We start from the raw sequence: 27,864 nt of genomic DNA, 5'->3' as shown, positions 1-27,864 counted from the left end.
AAACCCTGTTTCATCAGAGAAGTGAACTGACTTTGTATATCAATGTAAAAAAATAAATAAATGCAAGAATGCAACTGTACTGCCTCTTAGTATTTTATTTAAAAGTTCACCATTAGAGCACTTGTAATAACACAAAAAGTTTAAAAGCAACAAAGGCTGCCCTGTAGGAAGGACTTTTCTCATATGCAGAAGGAATGCGGACCTTGTACTTAAAACATTTGGGACTCACAGTGCAGTGTGGGACTCAGTACATCGAAGAATCCCTGATCTGAAGGGAGACCGTAACTTCCAAGTTATTCCAAAGCTGGGGGAGGGGAGGGCATAAATCCGAAAATTTCACTTGGCTCAGATTAAAATCCAAAGAAAAAGAAGAACAAAACCAACTCAGTAGTATCTTCTATTTGCTGACATACTCCAAAACATAAAACTGCAAACCAGTGTCCTTAAAGAAATCCATTCTTTAAGACCTGTGTCACACTTCTCAAATTTACTTCGGAGGGAAGAAACAATGATATTCCTGGATGAGCCAGATAGAATTATCACTGAAAAGAAGTAATACACCAACATCACAATGGAGGGGTTCACAAATGAAATCCGTGTTTCATTTTAAGAAATTTTTGTAGTATTCTGCCTTGTTAAAGCGTCCTGAGTGTGGCAGATTTTACTTAAAAACAACAACAGTAGTGTCAGTAAAGTATATAGAGAAAGAGTTTAGAAGATAAAGCAGCAACTTTTTCTACCTTGATCATTGTTAATCAGCACCACAAAATGTTAGCTGCAAATAAGCATGTAGGTAAGCTTAGCCCACCGAAAATAAGGCATTAGTAAATGGATGAATTCTCATGAAGAACAAGTTACTTAAGTTTCTAAAAAGTGACTGACAACAATTTAACTGTGAAAGAAAAGAATATTAAGGGATGACTAAGTAAACTGAAATAAAGTTTGGTATCAATATTCATGTCTCGGAAAGAAAGTTGGGAATCAGTTCCTTTAGATAAAACGTGGTTTCAATTGATTGAAGAATGGAGCTGGGGTGTCGATTTCCCTATGCCGCTTTTCCAGCATTGTACTGCCTGTAGTGGAAAAGACTCTTGGAGTCCACATTGCGAGATTTCTTCACAGCTTCAGCAAAAAGTTTGGTCACCTGAAAATATAAGGGTAGGAATTTTAGCAACCTACATGACATGAAAGTGAATGTTTAATGAAGCAGGAGTGAAAAGTCAGTTTCTGCTCCCAGTTTTCAAAAGAGCATGGGATAAAAGACACAAAAATTTTTATTTAATGTGGACTTTCTCCTATATCTCAGACTTCATCATGAATAAGCTTATTTTCCCCCACAGGGATTAAAACTGATGAAGAGAAAAAGTATGATGGGCAGAAAGCTGAGTCTCAAAAAACAGTTCTTTCCCTCTGATAAATTTGGTGGGTCATGTCCAAGTAGAAGTGAACACACTCAGTGATCATTTTCTGTGAATTCTACAAGTCCTCGCACTATATCTGGATCTTCAATTATCATTAACCTGTTGCTTTTATGTGGGGCCTTTCATTTAGAAACAATGGAATAAAAGTTTGTATCTCTATTCCATGTCACACCACACTTTTTATTTCAAGGATAATTGTATGGGTGACGAGAGAGCCATGGCTATCCTCGGCTTTTGATTATCTCAATTACTTGATCACCAACTGTCTCAGACCGTGACCTACCATAAACGCACCATTATTTTAGACTCTATTTAGAAATTCTTCTCCATTCTGAACGTGACAAGAAGGGGAGAAGAGAGATGTGCATATATTGATGAACACTTTTAAGGGAGGCACAGAAATAAAAACTCTCATGCAGGCTATATTTGAGGAAAAGAACATACTTGGAAATTAGTGAGGAGAGCAATTCCGCTGTCAACAGCTGTCCTCCGAATCACATAATTATCGTGGACAAACTTAGTGTTGTTATTGGGGAGGTTAATCACCAGGTCAATACTGCCGTCTCTAATCAATCTGAAAGAATAAGCAAAATAAACAAAAGCTTGCAGATGACAATGTATAATTTATAATTAGTTTTTAAAATACTAACGTAAATTACTCTCTTAACCATTCAAGTCGATACCATACTGAGCTGACTGCCACCTGCCTCCTCTGTTCCTAAGTAGATGTTCAAATTATACTCATTTGGGGTATAATTTTTTTATTGTGTTCTTGAAAGAATTCTGGTGAAAGTCTAACATTGAATAGAAAGGTTTGTTTTCTCTTTAAAATTCTAGCCATAGTAAGAATTGATATTTTGATAGATATTTACTTATTTTACAAGGAAGTGATTCCCCCAGCATTGAAGGCCATTCCATCTCCACACTCCCCCTCCCAGATTAACTTTACTTCACTGCCTGCTTCCCAGTGCCTTCAGCTGGTATGAGAGTGCAGGTCACTTGATTTTGAATTAAACCATTTCTCATTCTGTTGCTGGGCTGCTACAAACTCTTGGAGACATTTAAATGTCAAAAGCATGAAGCAGCGATAATTACTGTTTTACAAAGCCCCCAAGCAAGGGCTTATAGCATCATTGGAAGTCTACTAAGGTCTGAATAATTTGCCTTTCTTTTATTAATTTGATCATGATTTATAGGTTACCTTCTGAAGAGCCTTAACAAATAGTATATTGCATAGAATTTGGTAGGGCTCAGCCATATAATAGGCTATAATATCCTGGAGCAACCAAGAATTATCTCCTATGTACCCATGCCACATAGTTCTGTAGGTATTGATGTCATGATGTTCCTGAAGGCTCACATAGTAAGCTGAAACAATATGTACGACAAAATCTAATGATGATATAGCCTAAGACATAGTAGCCAACCTGATCGAAGGATGGAAAATTAGGTAATTCAATGGATGACATTATCATAGCACTTACCATAGTCTCCTGCTTGTAGCAAGCGCTCAATAAATGGACTCATTCATTAATGCACAACCTCAGTGAAATGCAGGTGGTCAATCTTATACTTGATATATACATGTAGTATACACAACATTAGTTTGATATGAAATATAAAGAGCTGCATTATGTTCTTCATGCCCATGATTCTCATCACTACCTTGGTGTCCGTCAAGGAAAGCACTCTTACTAGGAAATACTTTGAAAGACATGACATATCACCATGTACGTATATGGCATTGTGTGTTCTATCGTAATAGCAAAGTTCACAAGAATGAAGCTTCACTATCATCCACAAATTTACTCACTTTAAATTAGTTGACTAAGAAGACTTTTAGAAAACTTCAGTAGGTTAAGGTAAAGTATTCATATCATACTAGTTCCCAGGGCTAACCCTCTAACTATTTTGTTAAGTCAGAAAAAAGTCTGCCCAGTTCTTACTTTCTGATGGAAGAGAGGCTGGGATTCTGTCCTTCCTGAGACGGCCATGCCACTGGGGTGGCAGGGACATTGTTGGCATTGAGCCAGTCTGACGTGGCTTCCGTGGCAAAGAGCTGCATTTAAAACGGATAAGTCAGTTACTGCATCACAGGGAAGGCCTTCATGGAGCAGAGAAGCCTACTGAGATATGCATCTTATTTAAAACATAAAGTAGAAGAATTTAACAACCTCAATTATAACTGGTTTAGTAGAGGAGAAAAAATGAAGAACTATTCATGGCTGAGAATTCATCGTTATCAGGTCAACAAAGACCATGACCATGGGCCCACCCTGAGCCTTGGGAATAATTTTGTTTTACTGAACCAGCCTTTGTATGGAGGTATTCATTTCAAAGAAGTTTTGCGTCTAACTGTGACAACTGGAAACTATGACCTCCTATGGAAACAGGGAAAGAAAAAAGGGAAAATATATAGAAATGCATTGTAACTTTGTCCAAATTCTGTAGAAGCTAAACTATCTAAGTTTTTACCTGGCAAATTGTATGAGTTTGTGGTAATTTTACTATAACTTAAAACTAGTCTTTCGCATTATTTTATTCATTGAAGTTTTGAAATTATCAAGTTAGTTGTACCGTTCAGGTTGAAAGGATATATTTGAGCTATTTCATTCTCTAAGATTCTTCAATACTCTCCTTATGGATAGATTTCAATGCTGACAGAAAACAACTTGGAAAAAAAATTAATATAACCTACCTTGAAACCTTCATTGTGTAATTGTTCAGCCACACCAAGGAATCTTGGACGGAATGATTGCTGAAATTAAAGGAATTAACAAAATTCACTTTCTAGATATACACACTCATTATTTAGTCTTATGCAATATGGTATTTTCTCAAATCATCATAAAAGGCAATGCCATATGTTGTCAGGGGGCTTGATATTCAAATACGACAAGTTTTGTTCTTTTATCTTCCTATAGAGAGTATGAGTTCTTAGCTATTTTCCAATATAGATGAAATTCCATCCACATTATCTTGCTCTCTACTGTCTTGCTTTTCCCCGTGTCCTCAAATGCCCTCACTCCCTATTTAATCCACTTAGTCTCTGTCTGTAGATTCAGAGCACCCAGGTCTGCATGGGTCCTTTTCCTGGTTAAGGAGAATTTAAAGATACCTAGGTTAGGACTCAACACCATGTCAGCCTTGCTGGATGTTTTGCCTGTTCAACCTGCTGTAATTGCTCAGGTGTAACTCTGCATTGGCCTTTGATATGTAGGCACTGTCCTAGTAGCTCACGCACAGCTCCCTGAAATAAATCAATCATTTGGAACTCAATTTTGCATTTACCCTAAGGCAATGAAAGGTTGTAGTTGAAAGAATGTGCTCTGGAGTCACCAAGCTGTATTTCAAATCCTTGCTTTACCATCCACTAGTAGCGTGTGCCTAGAAAAGACAGTGTCTTTGGGCCTCCATTTCTTCATTTTTAAAAGAGCAATAAGGATAATAGTATATGTACTTCTTGAGGCTCCACAATTAACTGTGTGACCTTGAGCAACTTACTTAACCTCTCTATTATGCACTCTCCTCTATTAAATAGGAATAGTAACAGTATCCACATCCTAGGTCTGTTGTGAGTATTCAAAGAGCTAATTTATAAGAAAGCGCTACTTAAGTGTTAGAATAATAAGTTAACATAGTTACTGGCCCATTCTATAGTTCTCATTAAATATTAATTTTTAATATTTGCCCAAAGTTAATATCTTCACCTCAAATTACAAAATTTACTTTCTAGATATGCATGCTCTTGATTTAGTCTTATGCAATATGGTATTCCCTCATATCATCATAAAAGGCAATGCCATACGTTGCCAGAGACTAGATTCCTGCCCCTGAACCCTAGTTTCCAAGCCAGGGTTCCTCTACTGGCTGTCACACTTACAACACAAACCAGCTTCCTCCTTACACATATTTTATTTTTGGACAGGCTTTCCTAATGTTCCATTTCACTGTTCAGATATTTTCTTACAGTCCATCACTATGACCTTCCTAGAGCCCAAGCTGGACCATCCAGCTTCTGAGTGCTGCTTCCCTGGATGCCTGCACATTGCCATCAGGGGTCCCCAGTTCTGAACATACCCCCTTCCTGTGCCCTAAAGCGAGTATTTGCAAGACAGTGGTCAAGGTGAAAGAAAACAAAGCTAAGTGGCCTACCTAAAGATCAACCCCTGATCTTGACCTCATTAACATGAATATCTGAGTAACTGAGCTACACAGAGTATACCAAATCATACAAAGTAAAAACATGCCCATTTTGCTTTAAATGAGGACATTTTGGCTGTTTTATCTTGTAAAAAGTTTGAAAACAGATGACATAACGTGGTAACTTTAGTAAATGTTTTGTAATTTATTTAGAAACTGTATTAATAATGGTTGAAAAACAAATCATGGATACTACCTTATTGCAGAGTTTAAGGGAAACCAAGAATTGTGATAACAAAACATATCAAGATCCTTGCACAATTTTGATAATGCTCAGCCCATGAAACCTCCTAATATTTACTCGCAGAGGATTTCTGAGAACAGATCTAAGTCCTAGGAAAAGACTCCAAAGACTATGTTCAAATATAAAATTCTTTCAGATTCTGGCCCTCTCAATTCCAGAACTGCAGTTTTATGAGAGGAAACTATTGGCAAATAGAAAAGATAAATGCAACTGGATGAATCTGAGCTAAGGCAGGCTCAGGGGTTATTCATGACAATCTTCTAGAACACAAATTGTAACCATGCCCAGGATAGTAGCTTTCTATTCTTGCTTAGGACCAAACAAGAAGAAATGCACTGGGATGCAAGAAGCTCATGGCTAGACATGAACAATAAAATTTCTAAAGTAAGTACAAACATCAGAGAGTAACTCAGTGACATCAGGGCAATTTAATGAGGTATGTGGCAGTCTCTTTGAGAACAGATTACGCAGAAGAAAAGGACAATTGTTCAAGTTTGATTCTGCTTGGAAAGCAAGGAGCTGAATTAGATGGCATTTTAGGTTTTTTCATGTTTTAAGGCTCCTTGAAATTCAGCAAGTGTGTATTAAACATTCTAAATGAATTTCTGAATTTTGTCAACTCCCGCTAATATGGAACATTACATTGTGACCTTCTGCTAAACAGAGAACAGACTTAAGTAAGCACCAAAGCACATTAGAAGGTCAACATAAAGGTGTCCAGCAAACGCTTATTGACTAGTTGGTACCTTAATCATGCACTGAACGAACTGTTCTCAGTCTCTTAAATTTTTCCTAGCAAAAATTCACCAATGATATACGGCTATGTGAACATAACGTTGAACCAGTTTTCTAAAATACCATTTCACGAGTACAGCGGTTCTCAAAAAGTGGTCCCCCGGGGAATCAGCATCACCCGGGAATTTTTGTTTAAAATATAAAATTTGGGCCCTATCACAGATCGACGGGATCAGGAACTCTGGGAGTGGATTCCCATAATCCACGTTTTAGCAAACCCTCCAGGTGATTCTGGTGCACAATTAAGTTTGGAAATAGGGAATAGGAAGAACCTCCTTCACTCATTTTGTAATTTGAGGTAAAAATGCATTAAGCTTGGCCAAAGTCACAATGAAAAATGTTGAAGAAGGAGTACAAGAATCTAACTTTTTTCTTTGCCATTTTAAAGTAAAATAAGTCAGCAAGTCGTCGAAGACCTGAAGACACTAGTCAGAAGCTCATTATGGAACTGTTTCAGTGCTGTCCTCCAAGTGGAAAAGATAAATATCTGACATGACAGTATTGGCAGTTCCCAGCCAGGAAACCACTCTGCCTCTGGTCTGGGGTGTTGGCTTTCATAGCCACATTATAAACTTCTATCAAACATGTACTGAACACTTGTGACACATAAAACAGCCTCTCTACAAAAAGAAATTACAGCTGTCGGCTTGCATCTGAGTAGCCCTAGATTCAACAGCTGATTGAAAATACCTGCGCAAGAAACCGTTTGTTACTAAAGGTGAAAAGTACAAGCTGATTTATTTCCTAGAAAATGTTTATAAGGAAGAAAAGCCTTTAAAAATGAAGAAAATATATATTTCCTCCAATTATCATTTTCACATTAATCCAACTTCTGGCTACAGAAAAGAAAGCCAAGGTAATATCGTGTGATGCTTGTGGACTCCACGGGGACGTCTGGATTGAGAACTCTATAGTTGTTCCTAATGATTCCGTATTGAAGGTAAAAGGTTATTCATGTCACTAGTGGTTGTCTTTTTCAAATAAAATGCTCGCTTTGTGTTTCTGAGCAATGCTGAAGTGCAGACATCAGGACGGTGCTCGGCACTCCACAAGCGTCACTGAATAGCCCAATCAGAGGGGAAAAACAGTAAGGGCTCTTGAACGACTCTGGAGTGAATCATTTATTGTTAAAAGATCTTCCAGAAAAGTTCACAACGGGCCAGACTGCCTACTCATAGCAACTAAAAATAAATCCTATGGGATGAAAGGAAGCTGGAAACATTGCAGGAAAATCATAGATGACTTTGTTGCCATATAAACCTGCATTATACCTTTCTTATATTAGGATCTATGTCGATGGAAAGCAGAGACACAGTGCATGTAATAGTTAAGTTGACAAGGATCAACTTTGACAAGGATCCTTTGATGAAATCTAAGTCTTGATTTTTTTTTCCTAAGTGCTAGTTACACAAGGTTAATGTTATGAATATTTCAAACTTCCCGGGTAATTTGACCCATAGGGTTTAATTTTGAGAGGGCAGAAACAGAGGGTATGTGTGCAAAAGAATAGGATGGGAAAGAGAAGAGAAATAAAAAGTTAGGAAGACTACAATATAACCAATGAGCACACACACTCTATTTACTAAATATTGAGAAGTGGCTAATACTTGCTAGTAACTACTCAACTACTATTTAAAATATGTGTTCAACTACCAACAAAAGAAAACATGTTTCCTGGCTTAGAATCTCTTTTACCTCTCCTCCACATTTCTCTTTTCCCTCAATTTTCTCTTACAACAAGTTGTGAAAAACTGATTTAAGATATTTTCATTAAATTCTTCTACTCATAGCAGGCAGCTGGGTCAGGGTGGGGAGATGAAGAGAAAAGAAGAGCTCTATCTCAAATAAATGGGGTAGATATTGACCATTTTATATATGTAGGACTAAGAAGGCAAATTAACTCAACAGCGCTGGCTACCACTGCTCTTCTGTGAGTGAATTCTACACAGCATCATATGATATAAATGACTATCTTAAGAAATCAAGAAGAAATTTTAGACTTTCTTTCTTAGAACTTCATTACATCACTCAACTAAATGGCTTCCCTTCTACTTACTGGCCCTAACTCCCATTTATATACAGTCATGCGCCAAATAACAATGTTTCAGTTGACGGACTGCATATACAACAGTAGTCTCATAAGATTAGGACCATATAGCCCAGGTGTGTATTGGCTATACCATCTAGGTTTGTGTAAGTACGCTCTATGATTACACAACAATGACATCACTTAAGGACACATTTCTCAGAATGTGTCCCTGTCATTAAGCCACACATGACTGTATTAGCAGTACTATCTTAGGTACTTTTCAGTTCTGACATTACAGATTCTAATGAGTTTATATAAATTTTTCTGACCAAGTGGAATCATGTTAAATAAAATGATTTAAAAAAATACAATGTATCCTGAAATATGGAACCCTAATTACTTTATCCACAGTTGCTATGAATACTGGGTAAAAAGTTGAGATTAGATTTGGTCCCATTCTAGCTAAGAAGACGCCCAATGAGTTTTATAGCTTTTAACATTCTAGCTAGTATATTCTGTTATATTATTCAGTTACAATTATGACTACACATTTTTAAAAATCACTATAAATGAAATTCCTCCATATAGTAATGGAAAGACTATACATTAACTGTTGGGGATGGAAGCTTTTCCTTGCTTCCTACATAAGGTAGATCAGAAAATAATTCTTGTCAATTCTGGAAGCTTAGACATCTGCTGACCAATTTTGCCACAGCTGTAAATAGTTTATTAAATGTGTCTTTAAATACACTTTTTTTAAACTGTGTAATTAAAATACATATATTTTTAAATCCCTAACACTATGTACTTCGTCACAGGGAGAAAGTTCTTTGCAATAACTCATATAATTACTAGAACATTGATTTCTTTTAAAAAATACATTTAAAGGTAGAATTTCAATGGACAGAGCCTCATTGTTTTAAGAAAACTCTTTTTTTCCCTATAGAACCCTTTTTTCCTAAAAGCAAAAGTTCTGTTCAATGATGCCAAAATCACAAAATACTTCATAGAGATCAAATTAATTTTTGCTTCCCATCTCCCTGCAGCACTGGAACCAAACAAGGCACAATTTTATACATCACTGCCTTCTTAAACTGGTATTTTGAAATGTTAGCACTATTATGATTAGTTGTAAAGATGGGGATAAGGGCATGGTCTCCTCTGAATGCCCCCAGGTATCACATTAAACTTTAAGCCATAAGTGGACGTTGGGCAAATACTCTGACACTTGTGGATTAATAATACTTAATATCTATTTATAACATGATGAGTCTCTCATATGGTGTGATCTGTCTCTAAACTGCCATTAAGCTCTGAAATTGCAAGTCATCTTGTTAGCCTCTGTTCTAACTGCTCACCATTGCCCTTCTGGTACCTTTATGAAGTAAAATCCCAAGTTACTCTTTGCAGAAACTTCTCTAAAGCCACTGCCCATCCAGTCTCCAGAGCCTAATTTGCTGATATTAAGATACCCTAATGAGATAGCATCTATAATAATCACCCACAGGCTTGAGAATACCTGGTACTGTTCTAATTATATTTTTATTGATTTTTGTGTAACCATGCAGGGTTTGAGCTTATTAAAAGTACAGCAGGGGTGATATATAAGAGCATCTATTGTTTTGATAGGATTCAAGAATTACTAATCTCAAATGAACGTGAATGACCAGTTGGGAAGCATCTTGTATTTTTTTCATAAAATTTATAAACAGAACAGTTTGTACATTCTTGCAATAATTATTCCAAGGAGTAATACAAGTTTCCTGGCTACCATTTTGCCCTAAGATTTACATTTGACTTGCAATGATAAACCAATTATGCCCTTTTCCTTGTATGACAATATTCACTTTTAATTATTTCACCTGCTTTGACCTAGAAGGCTTACTGAATAATAATACTTCAAGAACCTCCACAGCATACTGTGGGATGCGCTGACTTTCTTAGGCCCATCAAGTTACTGCCTTTCAAGAACTTTCAATTAGTTGCAGACTGTCAGGGTAAGAAAATTTCTCAAGTAATGGCCCTGTCTTCTTCAACTTTGAATCTTTGACATATAGCAGAAATTGAAATGCAAATGAATCAATATGAGGAAGAAAGGAACAGAGGTCAGGAAGGGCTAACATGACTTCAGTTTGGGACATGCTGGGTTTGAGACATGCAGAGAGATATCCAGCAGATTGTTAGAAATACAGGGCGGCTGAGGATGATGATTTAAAGGTGATCATTACAGATAGGACAGTGAACACTGCAGACGTGGATGAGCTGGCAAAGGGGAAAGTCAAGAGATGGAGACAAACAGAGACACAGGCAGAGAGAGAGAGAACGAGGAAGCGAGACCCAACCTTACAGAAAGCCCATGTTCAGGGGCTAAGGAGGAAGAACTGAGAGCTAAACATAGACAAGACATAACCAAGGAATAGAAGACATTCTTTTGCAGGGAACCCTAAATCCCTTTCAGAACAAATACTCCTTCACTAGAGACTTTCTCTTTCTGTTTTTTAATTTACTCACTTATTTGTATTGGCCACTGCAATGGAAAAGACAAAAATCGGGGTGTATATAGAGAACAAATGTCCATTCTTTCTATAAATTGCTGTTTTCTTTAATGGAATTTAAGACAAATCACCCCTCTTCTTTAAAACAATCAAGGTCCCTTCCCTCAGCCTCTCCCAGCATGTGCCCATGGGCGTACACACTACCACACACCACTTACCTGGATTCCAATCAGGATGCCTTTCTGGGGCATCTTAAATCCTGTGGAAAGCATTGCTTTTAGGAAAGCTGTATGAATACTTTCACCAAAGCAAGCCACCTGTTTAGAACAAATGAAAAAAATAAAATAAAGGGAAGCAAATAATAGTCAACTGCTCTTACCAAAAAACATAGAAATGGAAAGCACTTTACTCATAGACTCCTTTGCTATTTGCTAGATTTTATTGAGTTGCCCAAAGACCGTGCAATCTGAATCCAGGGATTAAAAGGCTGGCTAGGGCAGACGTATCTTATGTTTTTAATTAAGCATAATGAATGAAAAAGCAATTCTTTCTCCATCCAACAACACTCCATGGAGCTACATAACTAGATTCTATTGTGAGTTATCTGGATACAAATCACAGCTTCTGGTCCATAATGCGGTGAGTTACCAAATGTTAATACGACTTAATGTTTAAATAACAGTGTAAGTCACGAATGCTATGCAGCAGTGCATGAATTCATGGGTCAGTAGCACAAATGCACAACTGCTGATCAATGGGTTATGAGTAATTTTACACAGCTTATGAGAAAGCCTTCTGAGAAATTCAATATATCCATGAGAATCTCAAAGGAGCTTGTTTTTTTCTTTTTATCATTTTCATAAAATGAACCAAAATACCCTCTTACTAATCCTGAATACCACAGCTGTATGTAAAAAACAATTCCAAACATATAATGATAGGACATGCAGAAACTTCATCTAGGGTAATTGTGCTACAGTATAAATACAAATCTAATGGCCACCATAACTAGAGGATAAGTGGCATATTTGAGCATGCTGGGAGCAGACTTTGCCACGCACATCGTCATTGGGCACAGGTACGGCACCACCGTTCTAGTAAACAACCCCAAAGGCTAAATTCACTCTTTGAGCCAGTGCCTCCCTTACTCTGAAAGGAACGTTCTCAGGAATATGACCTTCAGTCGACTGCCAGCACACGCTGCTTTTCACTCCACAGTGAACGTTTTCTTTGGTCAAACACTGGCCACCTAACTTACATAACGTCAACCTAAGTTAATGGGACCCAAATTCTACTGCAAGAACCAAGGGAATCCCATCATAAGTGCAGATACAACACATGTAAGAGGCTTCAGCAGTTCTCTACAAAAAACAGAAAGTAGTCAGATAGTCCAGTAAAGACTAAGACTAACATTCCCACCCCATGAGCAGGAAAATAAAACGCCCCTTCCTAGATCAGAAGCTAAAGTTTTATTCAATCCCACAACAAGGGATTTGAAAACTAAAAATCTGTCTTTGAAGCAGAGTTGAGATTTCACTAAGCTAGAATTATTCTGATTTCAGTTATAAAATAGACCTTGTAACAGCACACTTAGTGACACTTGGAAATATTATTCTGATAATGGAGGAAGAATTCCCTCTCTACACTTCTGAAACACAGACAACAAGGGGGAGCTGAATTTCTAATTCTTTCATATTTTCATATTTCAACAATTCCAATAATTTATGTCTGGAGGCAGAATGGACACTGGCACTGAAAATCTATTTTCCACACTAAAGAAAACAGTGTGAAGGAAAACAGATCTCTCCTTGAGCTGAAACCAGGACTGACTGAAAATAGCCCTGCTACTGAGTGGCCGTGGGATCAAGAGGAACCCAAAGAGTGTCTCCTTAAACAGCTGAGAAACAGAATGTAGGTCCCTTGTTTTAAAGTTAGGTTTTCTCACCTATTAAACTAAAAGAAGCAGCAAAGAGGCTCGGAGAAAGCAAGCGTCGGTCCAAATACAAACAAGAGAGTCATTTATTCCTCACTGCCTGCCTCTCTGTCTCACTTGGCTCCTCATCACAGATCTTACTTGTAACCAGGCAACCAAATAAAGCATCATGTATTTGCCGCAATTAAATATTTTTCCCTTTCAGGTTTCCCTTAATACCAAGAGGAAACAATGATGCCTCAGAGTCTGATGTTGCCACTTCGATGTGTACTGATGAGAATCTGAAGGTTGTATCTAGTAAGTCTGTCAAGGGCTAGGTGATTCATAAAATGTCCTGGCACTGACATGCAGGGAACTTTCTAGAATCTGACAGCTCTCTACAAGAAATACATTTCACATTCTTAAAGAAACCTTCTGCTGACAGAGTCCCAACACAAGTGAAGAGGGACATCCAGTGGCCAGACCCATTATAGTTTTTAGATAGTCCCCAGGAGGTTAAAAATTGCTTTGAAAGTGGTTCTAGGATTTTGCGTATATCTACAGATTCTACAATATTTAGGTCCATGATCTTTCTAATGCTGTACATTCATTTTACATATTGCTGAGAAAAATCCAAGGATCTAATTTCATATTAGCAAGTAGGAGGGGCGAGGAGGAGGTGCTGTTGCAGAGGGACCTGAGAACCTTAAAATAAAAAGAATCACCCAGAAGATATTTACTTAGACATCGAGAGAAATATTTGAAACATATTCTCAATGTGTAATGTGGAAATGAATTGGGGACACATGCATTATATTCACATGTTAAAATAGAAATGGGAATTTAGACTCTGGTCCACAAAAGTGAAAGATTTTTCTTCGGTTCAAAATTCTTAAGCCCTTTCAGGCTTACTCCAATAGCAGAAAAAATTTGTGTCCCCCTTACTACTTACTAACTTACTTATGTTACTATAGTCAGATCATAAAACCATAGATTTCAAAGTAGATTTAATGAAAGTGTTCATGGATCATTAACTAGTTACCTCTCCAGTGGAAGCCATTTCACATCGCAGAATGGGGTCAGCATCCCTCAACCGGGGCCAGGAAAACATTGGAGCCTGTCAGAAATAACAGGGAGGAAAAATATGTGAGAGAAAGGTATAAAAGGAATAAAAGAAGATAAATATATTTAGTGAATCATCTCTCATAGGATTCATTTAGACTATGGTGAACACGTAAAAAGTCTCTTTGGTTTCAACATCTGACTTGAAAAATACCTTTAAAACTCTGTTCCAAGAATTTCTAGAGCTCTAGGCCAAAAACTTGGGTTAAATAATCACAAGTTATTTCTGTAAATAGGGCCCCTGTGACTAGTCTGGGCCAGTGTTTCTAATCTGGCCTACACATATTCTCATTGGAGTGATTTCAAACAAAGTCTACTGGGCATTGGTCTCCCCAAATACAGAGTTCAAACACATTTTTTTTTTCTTGGTAGGCTTTTGAAACATTTCTCTTCTTGTTCTGATCATTTGAACTTGCAACAAGCCACCTTGCCAAAAATGTCTGTCTGTAAACTGACTTCTGAGACATTAAACTGTTGTTGACACCTCTTAAAAATCTTTGATAAACATTCTGCTTGGAAACACTTTTGCCCAGAACTTTCATATGAACTAGAACACAGATAGGAGTGCTTTCTTCTCATTTATTTTATCAGTGCAATTTACTAAGAATCAAATTCTTATTTCTTGCCTAGATCCATTTATCTAGTCTAGACTATTTCTCCTTTGATTCTGGCATTCCTCTAAGTTATCATGGGAATTCTAGCTGGGGTCATTTCACTGGGCCATCTTAGTCAAGTTATTATATATTACTGCAATCCAATTTCTCTATACTCTCATCTGTTGATATCCCCCCCACCTCGTTGGGCTATATTAAGATTGACTATGAACAAGTGATTGGAAAAAAAGGTCAATATTCATATGCAATGATAACTAGGAAACAAGTAAACTAGAAGATACAGTGAGTTTTGAAAAATGCATATCTATCCATCAATATTGTTTTTAGTTGGAAATTCCTTCACATATGCGCATCCATGCTTGCATGTGTATATGAATAAAGAAACATGAGCTTGGAATTCATATATAGAATCTCCAGCAGAAAAATATGTTTCAGGGTTTCCTATTTGTTGGTCTCAAACAAAAAAAATCCTATGAAATATATATTCCCACTGAAATCTTTAACAATTTATGTCATGCCATAGTCTCCAGCAATAAAATGCCACCCTCCCCCAACATAAAAAGTGACATTCCATCTCAGGGCAGTATAAAATCCAAGGCATCCTAAATTATTAACTGAAGTAAGATTAATAAGTATTTTTTGATTTATAGCTTCAACTTAAAGCTTCCACTGTAAAAGTCAGAGGTCAGAGTCTTAGCTGTATCACAACTATGCTTGAAGTAATATAGGAAGGAAAATCTTCTGAAGGCATCCAAAATATGTAAATACCACGAGTCTATCACACAAGATAAATTAATTTATAAATTAACGCTTCATCTAAAAGTGCTTCATCTAAAAAATTCAAGCATATTTATATCATATCTCACTAATCCTCATGCCTGTCCAGTGAAGTAGTTAAAGTTCATAACTATGAATTCTCTGTGCATGGGCATATAGAGGCAGCTAGAGGAGCAAAACGGTTTTATTGTTAAGGTATTATTAGAGACATACATATATATTGGAAATTAGTGAACAAATCTTGAATTTTCCTGGTCACTTCATATAAAGTTACCATCAATTTCATCACCCTCCCGGCACCACTGTAAACAGCAACTCCTGTCTCAACTTTTCAAGTAGAAAAATCAAGCCACTGAAGAAAATAGGAACTAAGCAAAGGCAGCCGTGACAGCGAGAATTTAACCAACACCACAGAGCAAACTTTTACAAGATTCATGCATTCCTGAAGTCTTGGCACAATTCAAAAGGGGCATAATTCAAGCCTTATCCTAACAAAATATGTCCAGAATTTCTGCTTACCTACTAAACTGGCACCACCATGCATCAGTTGCGTATATATAGTTTATAATTTAATCAGCTAGACAGTTTTGAACTCAGGTAAGTCTAAAATATTTTTTTGTATTTTTGAAATGCACAATAGTTCGTATAAAGTTGCCTGTGGTACAATTGCATTCATTATTCAAAGGGAACATAAACCCATAGTCCAGCACCTTAGTTAGAAGGTTCATAAAGTATCAAGATTATTTTTGACAAAAAATTATTCCTTTAATTTACTTGGAATTTACAAAATGACTAACAGATTGTTGAAAATGTTACCTTAATTGCAACATAGTCAGCAGGAATTATGGGATGCTCCAACGTTGGAAGAGGTTTTTCATCAATGTTCTCTCCAATCATCACCTTGGTGGCCACATCAATGAAATCTATCCCAAGTGTTTTGGAAACAAAGGGGAAGGACCGAGAAGCTCTCAGGTTGCACTCAATCACCTGGAGAGAGTGCAAAATTCAAGAGGAAAGAAGGATGGTAAGAGCCAAGAACAACAATATTGACTTCCTCCCTGCCACTTGGTGTCCAGCTGTCATTGCCTGGGGATCAGCTCTTGATCCTCCAGGCTCTCCCTTCTCTCCCCACTGCTGGCACTTTTGCTAACTGGTTTCCTTTCAGTCAGTATCTTTGAACCCTGACTTTCTTCCACCTCCTTGCCACAATTCCATCCTCACCCATTGCTGACAAATTTATTTTAATGCAGAGCTCGGATAATGCCACATCCCTGCTGAGAAGCCTGGATTGGATTTCCACTGACCATCAGATTAAAGGCTAGCCCTTGAAGGCCTTCTACTCTCTGCCTCAATACACCTCTCCACCTTCTCTTGTATCACTCCCTGGCCCCAACCTTACTTTCCAATGTACCCTCCACTATTCCCCTAGAAAAATGATCTTGTTAAACTGAACTAGTCACAATCTCCCAAAATGTGCCGAATTTTCTCATAGATGTTCTATCTATGTGCAATGCCCTCTCCACCTTCTATTTGTCAAAATCCCAGCCATTCTCTAAGATCCAGCTCAAAATAAAAATCTACCTTGAAGTCTTTATGACCCACCTCAAACCAAGCATAGCACACTCAAATACATGTTCATGCACACATGTACACACACACACACACACACACACACTAGCAGAAATGCTCTGTCTGTTCTGTGACTCCGATACCATTTTATTTGTGTATCCCTTGTATTATAATCTACTTTACATTATACTTATCTAAAAATTCATCTTCTTCCCAGTCCTCACTAACTAAAGATCTTTGAGAGCAGACATTGTGCTTTACACATCTTTGTAGTCACCATATGACTTGGCATAGTAGCTGCTGAATCAACATTGCTTACTGATTAGTTACATTAAATAGACTAAATTAATTAAGGGTAACCCAGTTGATTCAACTTTTTGTTTTTTTCCGCTAAATAGTATCCACAAAGCCTTCTTCTCTGGGCAAGGAGTAAAGCAGCCCTTTAGCACACATCATTTGTGACTACTCTACAGATGCAGATCACTTCATGACAGTTCCCGTTCCCATCTGCACTATCCTGCAGAAGGAGAACAGTGATCTTCTTTCCAGTGGTCAGAGTGTTTTACAAAGCTGTGACTGACATATCAGTGCCACCAAGAGCCTGTGCCTTCAAACAAGGCAGGCATTATATGCTCTGCAACATCCCACACACGCGCACGACCAGCTGCAGAGGTCTCAGTGGCTCTGTGGCGATGTTTACAGAGAAGATTACCAGAGGCACCCAAACCAACATGACCTAACACAGCAGTGGTGTCTTCTCAAAGACCTTGGCACTTCTTACCAAGACATCATTTCCTCTGACAAGAAACTGGACGTTGAATGGGCCAGAGATGGCAAAGGCCTTTGCAATCTTTCGAGTAGCATCCTTCACCTAGGTCAAAAGGACAATGACATAATGCTAAACAGCACACCTTAGTTAAAAAAAAAAAAAAAGGTACAATGCCCTAAATTTAGATTTCTTTAATTTCTCTTTACAAAGAACTACATCTCCATTAATAATAATAATAGAAGCCACTATCAGGCTTCTATTAATAAAATAATATGTACTAAATATTCACAACAGGATAGTAGGGAAAAGAACCAATAATTTTACAGGATCACCTCCCTGCTGCATGCCCCTATCCACCGGCAATTATATACTGTGGTTTTACTTTGACGGCCAAGTGGAATCCTTTCAAACTAGCTGCCTCAGCATCACAAACCACCGTCCAAACTCTCTATCAATCTAATAACCTACCTGCTGAGAGGTGCGGGCCCTGAAATTATGTGGTATTGCAAAGAGACCACAGAGATTTCTTTTATGCTGCTTTTCTGTTGCCCTGGACTCTACAAGGCTGGATATTATAGTCAGAAGGAAATAGTGTTTCCTTGCCAGGAGGCTCTGCTTGTCACACACAGGCATTCCTGTATCCTATAACGGGAGCCAGAGGCACCTATGCAGAGAGAGGGCACTGACTACAAGAAACAAGATCTCCTCATTCACTACCCTTATGAGAGTGGTCCAGCAACTTAATTGGTTATAAAAGGAAGTAGAGTCCACGACACCTTGAGTTCTGAGAGATTTGGAAAAATCTCAGTTCTTCAGGTCATTTAGCCTGACATGAGAAACTGAAGCACATTTGAAATCTGGGGATGTTGTTCTTTTATGCTGCTGGTATTACAAAACATCCCACTACCATCACATTCTAGAACAAGGGAAGACTTTCAAAATCCAGCCAAATGTACAGCCAGCCAGACAGGCCTGCCCAGATTCTGGTGGCAGGATTATTGGAAAGTCTCACTAAAAAAGCCAATCCAGACCTAATATACCTGAAGACTAAAGGAATATAACAGTTATCTAAGATGAGAGTCACTAAGAATTCACCTAGCAGTGCATAGTGAGTATGGAGGCAGAGTCAGCATAGTTGGGAATCTCTTTAAAGCCATAGTTCTAGAAGAGGAGTCAAAAGATACATATGAGAAAGTGATGGGGTGAGGGGAGGTTAGGGGCGGACAGTGAAACCATCGATTCCAGAAAGTTCTTGGATGACTGCTGTACACCTGCTTCTAACTCAAAGACATTGCTTTATATGCTGCTCACCTGTAAGTGGCTCTCAAACATTAGAATCATCTGCAGGCATAGTTCTCCAAATGTGGTCCCCAGACCAGTAGCAACAGCATCACCTGGAGACTTGCTAAAAATGCAAATTCTGGGGTCCCAGTGAGAAGTACAAAATCAGAAACGGGGGAGGAGTCCAGAATCTGTGTTTTAACAAGCACCCTAGGTGGTTCTGATGCACACTGAAGCTAGAGAACCACTGCACCAGTATCCAACCTAACGAGGCCTAAAGAGCAGTGAAGGAGAACGCATTTAAAATACCCAGTCAACTCAGGGCAAGGAAGTGTCCCTCACAATCCAATTGACCTGGAGTATGTCCCACATTGCTACCTCGTTAAAACAAATATTTTCAACTTTGCTTTTTCCTCTTCCACTTTTATTTATAAATGATGACCTTTTCAATGGCTCCTTGGCTGATGGTTTGTGTGGGCAGTATCAGAGTAGCATCTCCCGAGTGGACACCTGCGTCTTCCACATGTTCAGAGATGGCATGGGAGATAACCTGGCCAAAAGAAGATTTTAGAAAGATTATCAGGCACCTACTTCACAGCTACTGCCTCGCCCACCCCTTTGATTCTAACACATGCCTCAAGCCTTAACCGGTTCCTTTGCAAAGTCCCTGATGACAGGCAGAAAGGACTGTGTGCATAGACTTATTACGCCTCCTGTGCAGGGACAGGCTGCCACTAGGGGCAGCAAGAGTGGCTGAGAACCCACCTCCCTCTTCCATCCATCAAAATGGCAGAAATCATAGGAAAAGAGGACAAGAAAACCAACTTATATCAACTTTTAAGAACAGATAGGAAACTAAAGCATTTGGGAGGCACTGGGGGTATCTTTATCTTTTTCTTCCAGGTTAAATTTTAGATACTGGGAAAGAAAAGAACATGTGAGAGGTGAATATCTAGCTAGGAAGATGTCATAACTTAGGTGGACCAGAAAGAAGACTTGAGATCTAAAGATCAAGAGATCTTTAAACTGAAATTTGAGAGAAGAGGGAAGCAAGAGGAAAATATTCTTGTCCTCTTTTAGAGGTAAGCAAACTAGGGTAAGAAAAAATATAAGAATAAATAACCCAAGTACATGTGACCACTATGTGGCCAAGTTGGGACTTGAACCTTATCTGTAAGATCCAAAGTTTACGGTCTCAATCACCATAACCTGAATGTTATAATATGTGTGTCATCGGGCAATGATAAGGTTGAGAGTGGTGCAGAATAACTGAGTGACTGTAAAAGACTTAAATAAATTCCAGCGAAGATATGCTTATCAGATTTATAGGGAACTTAAAGCAGAATGACATTTGAGTCTCAGTCCTCCTGCTGTCACTTATGAGCTCTGTGACCTCGGCAAGGTACTTTATCTGCTTAGCCTTGGTTTCTGATAAGATGGGAATAACAATGCTATCTGTCTCACAGAATGTTTGTAAGGATAAACGAGAACATATATACAGTGTCTGGCATAATATTTAGTGCATAGAAAGCACTCAAGTCTTTTTATAGTGTCCAGAAATGAGGAGGAAATAGTCCACTGACCCCTGAAAAAACTGTAATATATCTGAAGTGCTATGTCCATTTTTGAGTGTGACTGTTAAAATATCATGTGAATAACGTGGAGCATTTCCAAAAGGTGACGGTCAACGTCTGAGAGAAGCTTAGGCCAGAGCACCTCCTGGAAACCTGGAGCCTGCTCAGGCCAACAGACCAGCATGACTCTCCCAGCACACAACGGGAAAAGATGTGGATGTCTCTAGGCCAGTCTTACGTTTTCCACTGCCACGTTAGTATGATCACATTCTTCTTATCTTATGCGTCAGTCTCAAATACTTAAAGTGTTGAAAAGGGAGGAAGATTAAACTTATGCTCTGCAACCCTGGAGGCCAGGAGGTCAAGGCTGAGAATTCTAGTGAAGCACACCTTAGTTCAAGAGGAGGAATATATGAGATGTCCAAAAAAAAAAAAAAAAAGCACCTCCGAAATCAAAAATATATATAATCTTACAACTTTTTGTGCTCTGTATCACCAAAAGAGTTAAACAGAAAACAGATGACCAGGTTCCAGGGATGCTGTGAAACAAATTCTCATCTGTGGGGAGTGAAGGCTTGAAACTATTTCTAAGTATGTTTCAATTCAAGATCATATGATTCTGTGGTAAGAAGTCATCGTTACTACATATAAACATATTTTTTTAAACAACTCTACTTTAAACTGTTAATCTGGAAGGCAGAAAAAGAAAAAAAGAAGATTTAACATCTTCAGTAATGTTTGAAGTATCTGGAAAGTAGATGAGGGCCAACTTTTTACTTTCCCTTAAAGTAAACAAAATGCTCTGGACTCACGAAAATATAACTTCCTGTATTTCAGGATAAATGCATACACCTTATCAGCACAACCAGCAAACTAAAGGAAAGCGTTCTTCACATTTTTATTTCTCCCTGAAGTTGGAGGCAATCATTGTATTCGCAATACAAGATGTGATATGGCAAGCCAATTTTATCTTATTATCCTTATCCACCCTACTCTGTTTAGTTTTTCCTTTATTAACCCAATGAAAAACGGAAGGGTGGGAAATCAAGAGAGAAGAAAAACTAGGGATTCAATTAGGAACTTCAGAAAGAAAAGTATTAGATGTTTTTATAATATCCCTTGAAACATAAAAGGAAGACGACGGACAAAAGAAAATGAGAGAGAAAATCTATTCAAAGAGAATGATGAGTACAGGATGATAATTAATTGTGAATATCATCAAAGAGAAATTCTAACAGTATGAAACACAAGAAATATGACACCCATGGCACATCAACTGAATTGTCAGTGAATTTGAGAATTTCTTTGAGCAGCTGGTCCACTATTATTAGAAACCTGTTTTGTGGAGATCATGAACCCTAATCTGTGTTATCTTTCAAAATTGCCAAGAAAAAAACTTTTTGCTGGGAAGGGGGAGATGGGGAGACAGGGATAAAATACTTACTCTTCCATCTTTGCCAACAGCATCCATTTCTACTTCCCGGGCCCCCTCGATAAACTTTGTCAGCACCACTGGGTGTTCCTGTCACCAAGGAAAACAGACAGTCAGAAACTTTAGCTGAAATTGTGTGTATAGTATCAAGGAAATCATGTACCTTAGGTAAATACCAGGGCAATACTTGCAAAAAACTTAATGTTAAACATACTATACGAACTTGTTAGCCAATTCGTTTTGTAAGAACAAGGCCATTCTCTGCTGAAAGTGAGGCAAAAGGTCTTTATCCAATTTTTAGTCCTCAGCAAATTGAACGTGAGTTTAGAAATTTCACATAGAGACTTCTGGATGAGTTAGAGTAAAGAGGGGTTTAAGGAGTGGGTGGAATGTGGGTTCCTTCTCTGTTTCCAGAATCATGAATCTCTCTCTAACTATAAATATGTATTATTAGTTCCAGTCCTTTCTCTCTTCCTACATGTATCTTTTCCAAGCAATGCGGTTTCCTAAGTCAGTTCTCCAAATGAGAATGGTGAAAGAACTTAGAAGGAGAGTAGCATTCCATTTCAGTGTTATTAGGCCAAAGACAAATCCTCTCCCTAGAATTGGCATGACTTAAACCACATGGAGGATGATGTTTGCAACTGCAAAATCAAATGTTTTTCTTTATTAGTCTTAAAACACTCTTCCTTTCTCAGCTGTTTCAGACCCCTGATCATACTTGAGGGGCTTCCCACACTCAGTTCCTTCATGACAGTGTTATGATTGCCCTCCACAACCTGACTACTACTTGTGCTCTCCAGACTAAATGAAGAGCTTGAACGAAGAGCTCTGGGGTGTAGGTGTCTCTTCTTCTCCATGTCCTGGGCACCAGCAACCCGTACCACCTGCTGTTGTCTTACTGGACCCTGCCTTCACCTGTCCGCATGCCTCTGTCCCCATACTCACTCCACTTCCTCAACTCAGGTTCATCTTTCAAATCTCAACTCATCCTTCAAGGCCTAACCCAAATGCTACCTCCTCCCTGAAGCCTTCTCTGGACATCTTTTTCCTCTGAAAAAGTGACCCCTTTTGGCCACTATCATGGAGTTCATCATCTTCTGCATGTGTCAAACTTAGTATATCTCATCTTCTTTAACAGGACACTGTAAATAGAATTGGATTTTGCAGAAAATTTGAAATAACCATTGTTTTATGCTATAAGTAAGCTTCTCTCTTCTTAAAATTTATTATTACACAAGGCAAACTTCCACACTTCCTTCTCTTCAAAAGCCTATTGGGCAAACAACTGCTTGTTAGTCAAAAAAAAAAAAAGGTTTCTTTCCAACTCCATTCCCTCTTTCTTAAATATTGGCTATTACTGTGGCAGGCCTGACAGAGCTGTGTTAAGAACTACCAACACGGGGTTGGGATTTTTTTTCTATACTGTATTATAATGATAGTGGTATAACTTCAAAAAAGATCAAGCTTATCAGCTGTCTTGGTCAGCTTCTCTAGTCCAGCCTGAGTGATTTACTGAGGGAGCTGGAAAAGCAGGATGAGGTAGCAGGAAAAATCTAGTTAGCCTGTGGTCTCAGTGGAGACTGGATTCAGCCTTACCCAATAGGGAGCTCTGGAGCATGAATTGCAGTACAGAATAAGTTGCATCTTGAGGCAAAAGTTTGACTAGGGTTTTGAGGGTGGTGGTGAGTTGAGGGCCCTTGCCTCCTGATTGACGAGGCTCCCATTTGACTGAGAATAGTTCTCCAGAGAAGTGCTGCTGGGAGGTATCTGCTATCGCAGGAGTTGGGGGAGGGGTGCTCCCACAGGTAAAGGGATCTGAGTGTGGAAAAACAGTGTCCACCATCCCGGCTAATTGAAAAAATGTGTGAAATAGTCCATACTATGTTAAGGAAGGAAATTTCTTTAAAAATTTCAATCTTTCAGCAGCATTATATATTGTTGGCCTTCTTAAAACACTTTCTTCCTTTGGTTCCTATGCTTTCTCAGACTCTTCACAGTTCTTTCTTCTCTCCTCAGCCCTTAAAGGCCGATATTCCTCTCCTTTCTGTCATCACTGTTCCTTTTCCTCTATACTCTCTCCTCAGTGACTGCTTCCATTCTCAAAGCTTCAATTAAAATGATATGCTATATATTTCCAAATCAATACTTACAGCTCTATCTCTAACTCTGATCTTGATCCTCAATTCCAAATCTGTCTAACCCTCTGCCTTCAAAGCAGCTCTGCTTGTACTCCTCACAGGTACCTCATATCCAAAAGGTCAAAAATTAAATATATTAGTTCCCCCTCTAAAATTTCTCCTTCTCCAGTGTTGTTTATTTCAATAAATGGTACCACCATCCATCAAGGTAGAAACTCAGGAGTCACTTTTTATCCTCTTTCACTCTCCACCTCCATCCATTCACACTATTCCCTTCAGTGCAAATCCTCAACATTTCTAGAATGCGTGCACTTCTCTCCATCTTTGCGATCATTACTCTGACCCAGGACATTGTCACCTCTACCCTGAGGTACAGCAACAGCCCCTTAACCTCTATCCATGAATTTAGTCTTGCCCCAGAATTCCTTCTCTCTACTACAGCAGAGTGATCTTTTTAAAATAAAAAATATGACTAAAATCCAAACGCATTATAATGATGGACAAGGTCCTCTCTATCTGCTCCCTGTCTGCTCTACTTCTCCATCATCATTGTAATCAACACTCCCCACCACGTCTGGTGTCCTAGCATACAGTGGATGCTTTAACAGTTTCTAGAAACTCCATGCTCTCTCTCACCTTGAGGCCTTACACATGCTGGTCTTTCTTCTACTCACACACACGATGTGAAACTTTGATCCAATTAACTCTGAATGAGCTATTTTAAATCAATTTCAAAGTCCCTTCTTCAGAGACTGGACCCCAATACTAGTCTACTCTCCCTCGGCATCCTGTATTTTCTCCATTGTGATGCTCATCATCCATATTTAATTGCAATTATTTGATGTCTGATGTCCCTGGCAGAGAGAGTCCTCTGTGAGAGCAGAGTCTGTATCCATCTCTTTATGAGTGTAACTCCTGACACTGAGACCAAAGCCATTATATAGCAGGTGCTAAATATGAATGAATACACAAACGATGGGGCTGGTTTTCTTCTAGGTTCACTGAATTGAGTGTCCCAGATTCTGCTGTAGTTTGATGGGGAGACTTAAACCAGAAAATACTCAATCAGAACCTCTCTGCTAGGAAACGTTGGTCCTCTATCGGTTCTATCAACATGCTAGCAGAAAAAATATCTTTACAAATATTCCACCAAGCAGAGGCCCTACGAGATCCAGTGTTCCAGGCGGAAAAGAGAGGACACCTGCCTCATCACTCACATGCGACCAGCTGGGTCTTAGCTGCTAGTTTCTCAAAACGGGAGCATGGCAGGAGCTCCCGCAGGGAATAAGACAAAGAGGACAGTCTGTATCTCCCTCTAGAGCACAGCGATGAAAACTAGCCCATTGGAGATTTCCCTCCTCAGCCATCTGACCTCCACATAAAAGTGAATTCGAAATCCACTTGGTTTTCTTTGTCTACACTCTTTGTCTCTTCTCACCTTTTATCCTTATCCACTTGCTCCGCTGACCAAATTTCTTTGGGGAGCAACTACCACACAGAAGGGAGGTCCAGCTTCATGTGTGCAGGAACAATCCATGTTCTTATTCCTATTTGAAATGCCTCTGATTTCACTCTTCAGCTCCCTCCAAATTCCACTTGCCTAACATCAAACTCTTCTCTGTGAGTTGTGCTTTCTCTCTCTCTCTCTTTTTTTTTTTAACCCCAACTAACTTTTGAAAGCTTTTAAAAGGAAAACATTACTTTCATCCTCTACAATACAAGGTCTGCAGATCAATAATTCCAGTGGGTAAATCTTAAATGGATCACACTGAGGTAATGCCAAAGGAGAAAGTAAAAGCTGGGGGCAGTAGAGAAAGATGGTTGAGTCGCCACAAAATTATAAACATTTTTAACTGACAAATGGAATGTGCCAAAATGAAAAAAAATCAATAGGTGAGAGAGGAGATTTACTATTAAAGTTAAGGCTTGATTGAGGCAGTCTCTCCAGGTGTGAGAATTAAAAATCAGGAAAGCCTTCCCTGGTTCACGAAGAGCACGGCTGGGCAGCCCTTGTGGCGGGAAATCCCAGGGATAACTCGCCCAGCATCGAAATCATAAACAGACAAGGATGCTCATCCAGACTTGCTCCTGGGCTCTAAAATCCTATCAATCTCAAATGTGCACTTGTCTTCCTTTTCTTCCACTAAACCTAAGGATCTAAATATAATTAAATGTATTTGTGTTTTCTCAATCCCATATTTAGGAGACTAACAGGTAGAAGAAAAAAGGGAAAACATCCCAACAACACCGTGTGGAAGGAAAAACAACATATGAAATAGCGTAGCAATTAACAGAAGAGGTAAAAGTCGCCAGGAGGAAACTGGAAGCTACCTGAGAGACTCTAGTGGCTTCCTCTAGGAATTTCTTCATCTCATCCTCAGAGAATACCACATTCATGGCAGATCCACTGGGAAAAGCGGGAGAAAAAAGAAACAGATCAGTTTCTTTTACAACTTCAGAAGCAAAGCATGTTAGACTTGATTGCTTCTCAGAACAGTTCCAGGCAACCTCTAGTTCTAGTCCAGGCTAAGTAAGAAGATGCCTTTTTCTGCGTTGAGACTTTATTCCATTTAATCTACAGAACAATCAAACACAGCAAAAAGCTACCCAAGGTTACAAAAAATCCATCTTTTTAGTAACGTGTGCAAACATAATGTACAGTATCTGCCTGAGACGTATTCCTAAATGTTTGAGAAAGAATGCTATCTGAAATCAATTTACTCTGAATTTTGATATTTTCAAAGTGAAATGGGAGGGGAGGAAAGACAAAGCAATAAGCTCAGGGGAAGAAATAAGAAAAATGTTACTTTCCATTTCCTTTTAAAAAGTAGTATTTTCTCTCCCTTTTCTACTCTATTACAAATTTCTGAGTAAAGAGCTTTCAATTTCTTCATCTGTTTCAGACAGAAAGGCTAAGGCAATTAAGTTGATAATTCACAGCGTAGGAAACTGGAACGAAGATGTAGATTGCACAGATGAGAAAAGAAGAGCAGTAGTCAATGCTGCTTTCTGCAATCATCCTTCAAATGTCTGTGTGTTGGTTAAATTAACTCACATTAATACCCCAAAGAAGTATGGAGTATCCTTAGACGGTGGTTTACACAAAATGTCATTCAAATAAAAAGGAAAGTTTTCCACCTCATTTGAAATTTTTCATTATTTTAAAGGATCCCATCTCAAATCCCATTTACACTTTCAAATTGTGCACAGCAAATTGTGTTTGTCTTGTTATCTCCCGTGCAGTGAAGTAGTACCTTACCTGTGGCAACATCTGAGGAGAGTAAGCAATAATTCACAACTTCTCCTTTGATGATAGAACTTAGTTTCAAAGCTTAATAATAAAAGAAAATCCTCACCGTCCGTGTCCCTTACCACTACAATTCATCTCTTAAAAAAGGTGAAATCAAAATCTCAAAAATTCCAACCAGAGGCACCATCACAAGGAGCTGAAGAGCAGTCAAAGATAAGCTATCATTTCTGGGTAAT

The 27,864-nt window shown here is 38.5% G+C and overlaps 1 protein-coding gene across 1 annotated transcript in view; it reads right to left on the bottom strand.

The window, feature by feature from the left end:
* Positions 1–80: 80 nt before the first annotated feature.
* The window catches only part of CPS1 (carbamoyl-phosphate synthase 1), a 117,164-nt gene continuing 89,380 nt past the window's right edge, over positions 81–27,864 (bottom strand). The window contains exons 28-38 of the mRNA XM_008526069.2: positions 26,710–26,785; positions 22,250–22,327; positions 19,674–19,781; positions 17,963–18,052; positions 16,429–16,599; positions 14,142–14,216; positions 11,406–11,504; positions 4,120–4,179; positions 3,368–3,480; positions 1,866–1,995; positions 81–1,144 (exon numbers count right to left, since the gene is read on the bottom strand). Of these exons, the coding sequence (XP_008524291.1) occupies positions 1,046–1,144; positions 1,866–1,995; positions 3,368–3,480; positions 4,120–4,179; positions 11,406–11,504; positions 14,142–14,216; positions 16,429–16,599; positions 17,963–18,052; positions 19,674–19,781; positions 22,250–22,327; positions 26,710–26,785 (1,099 nt within the window). The 3' untranslated portion in view covers positions 81–1,045. The remainder of the gene's footprint in view (positions 1,145–1,865; positions 1,996–3,367; positions 3,481–4,119; positions 4,180–11,405; positions 11,505–14,141; positions 14,217–16,428; positions 16,600–17,962; positions 18,053–19,673; positions 19,782–22,249; positions 22,328–26,709; positions 26,786–27,864) is intronic.

The sequence above is a fragment of the Equus przewalskii genome, chromosome 5, assembly GCF_037783145.1.
Source record: "Equus przewalskii isolate Varuska chromosome 5, EquPr2, whole genome shotgun sequence".
NCBI classification, from domain to species: Eukaryota; Metazoa; Chordata; class Mammalia; order Perissodactyla; family Equidae; genus Equus; species Equus przewalskii.
This window is presented reverse-complemented; position numbering and strand designations above follow the sequence as displayed.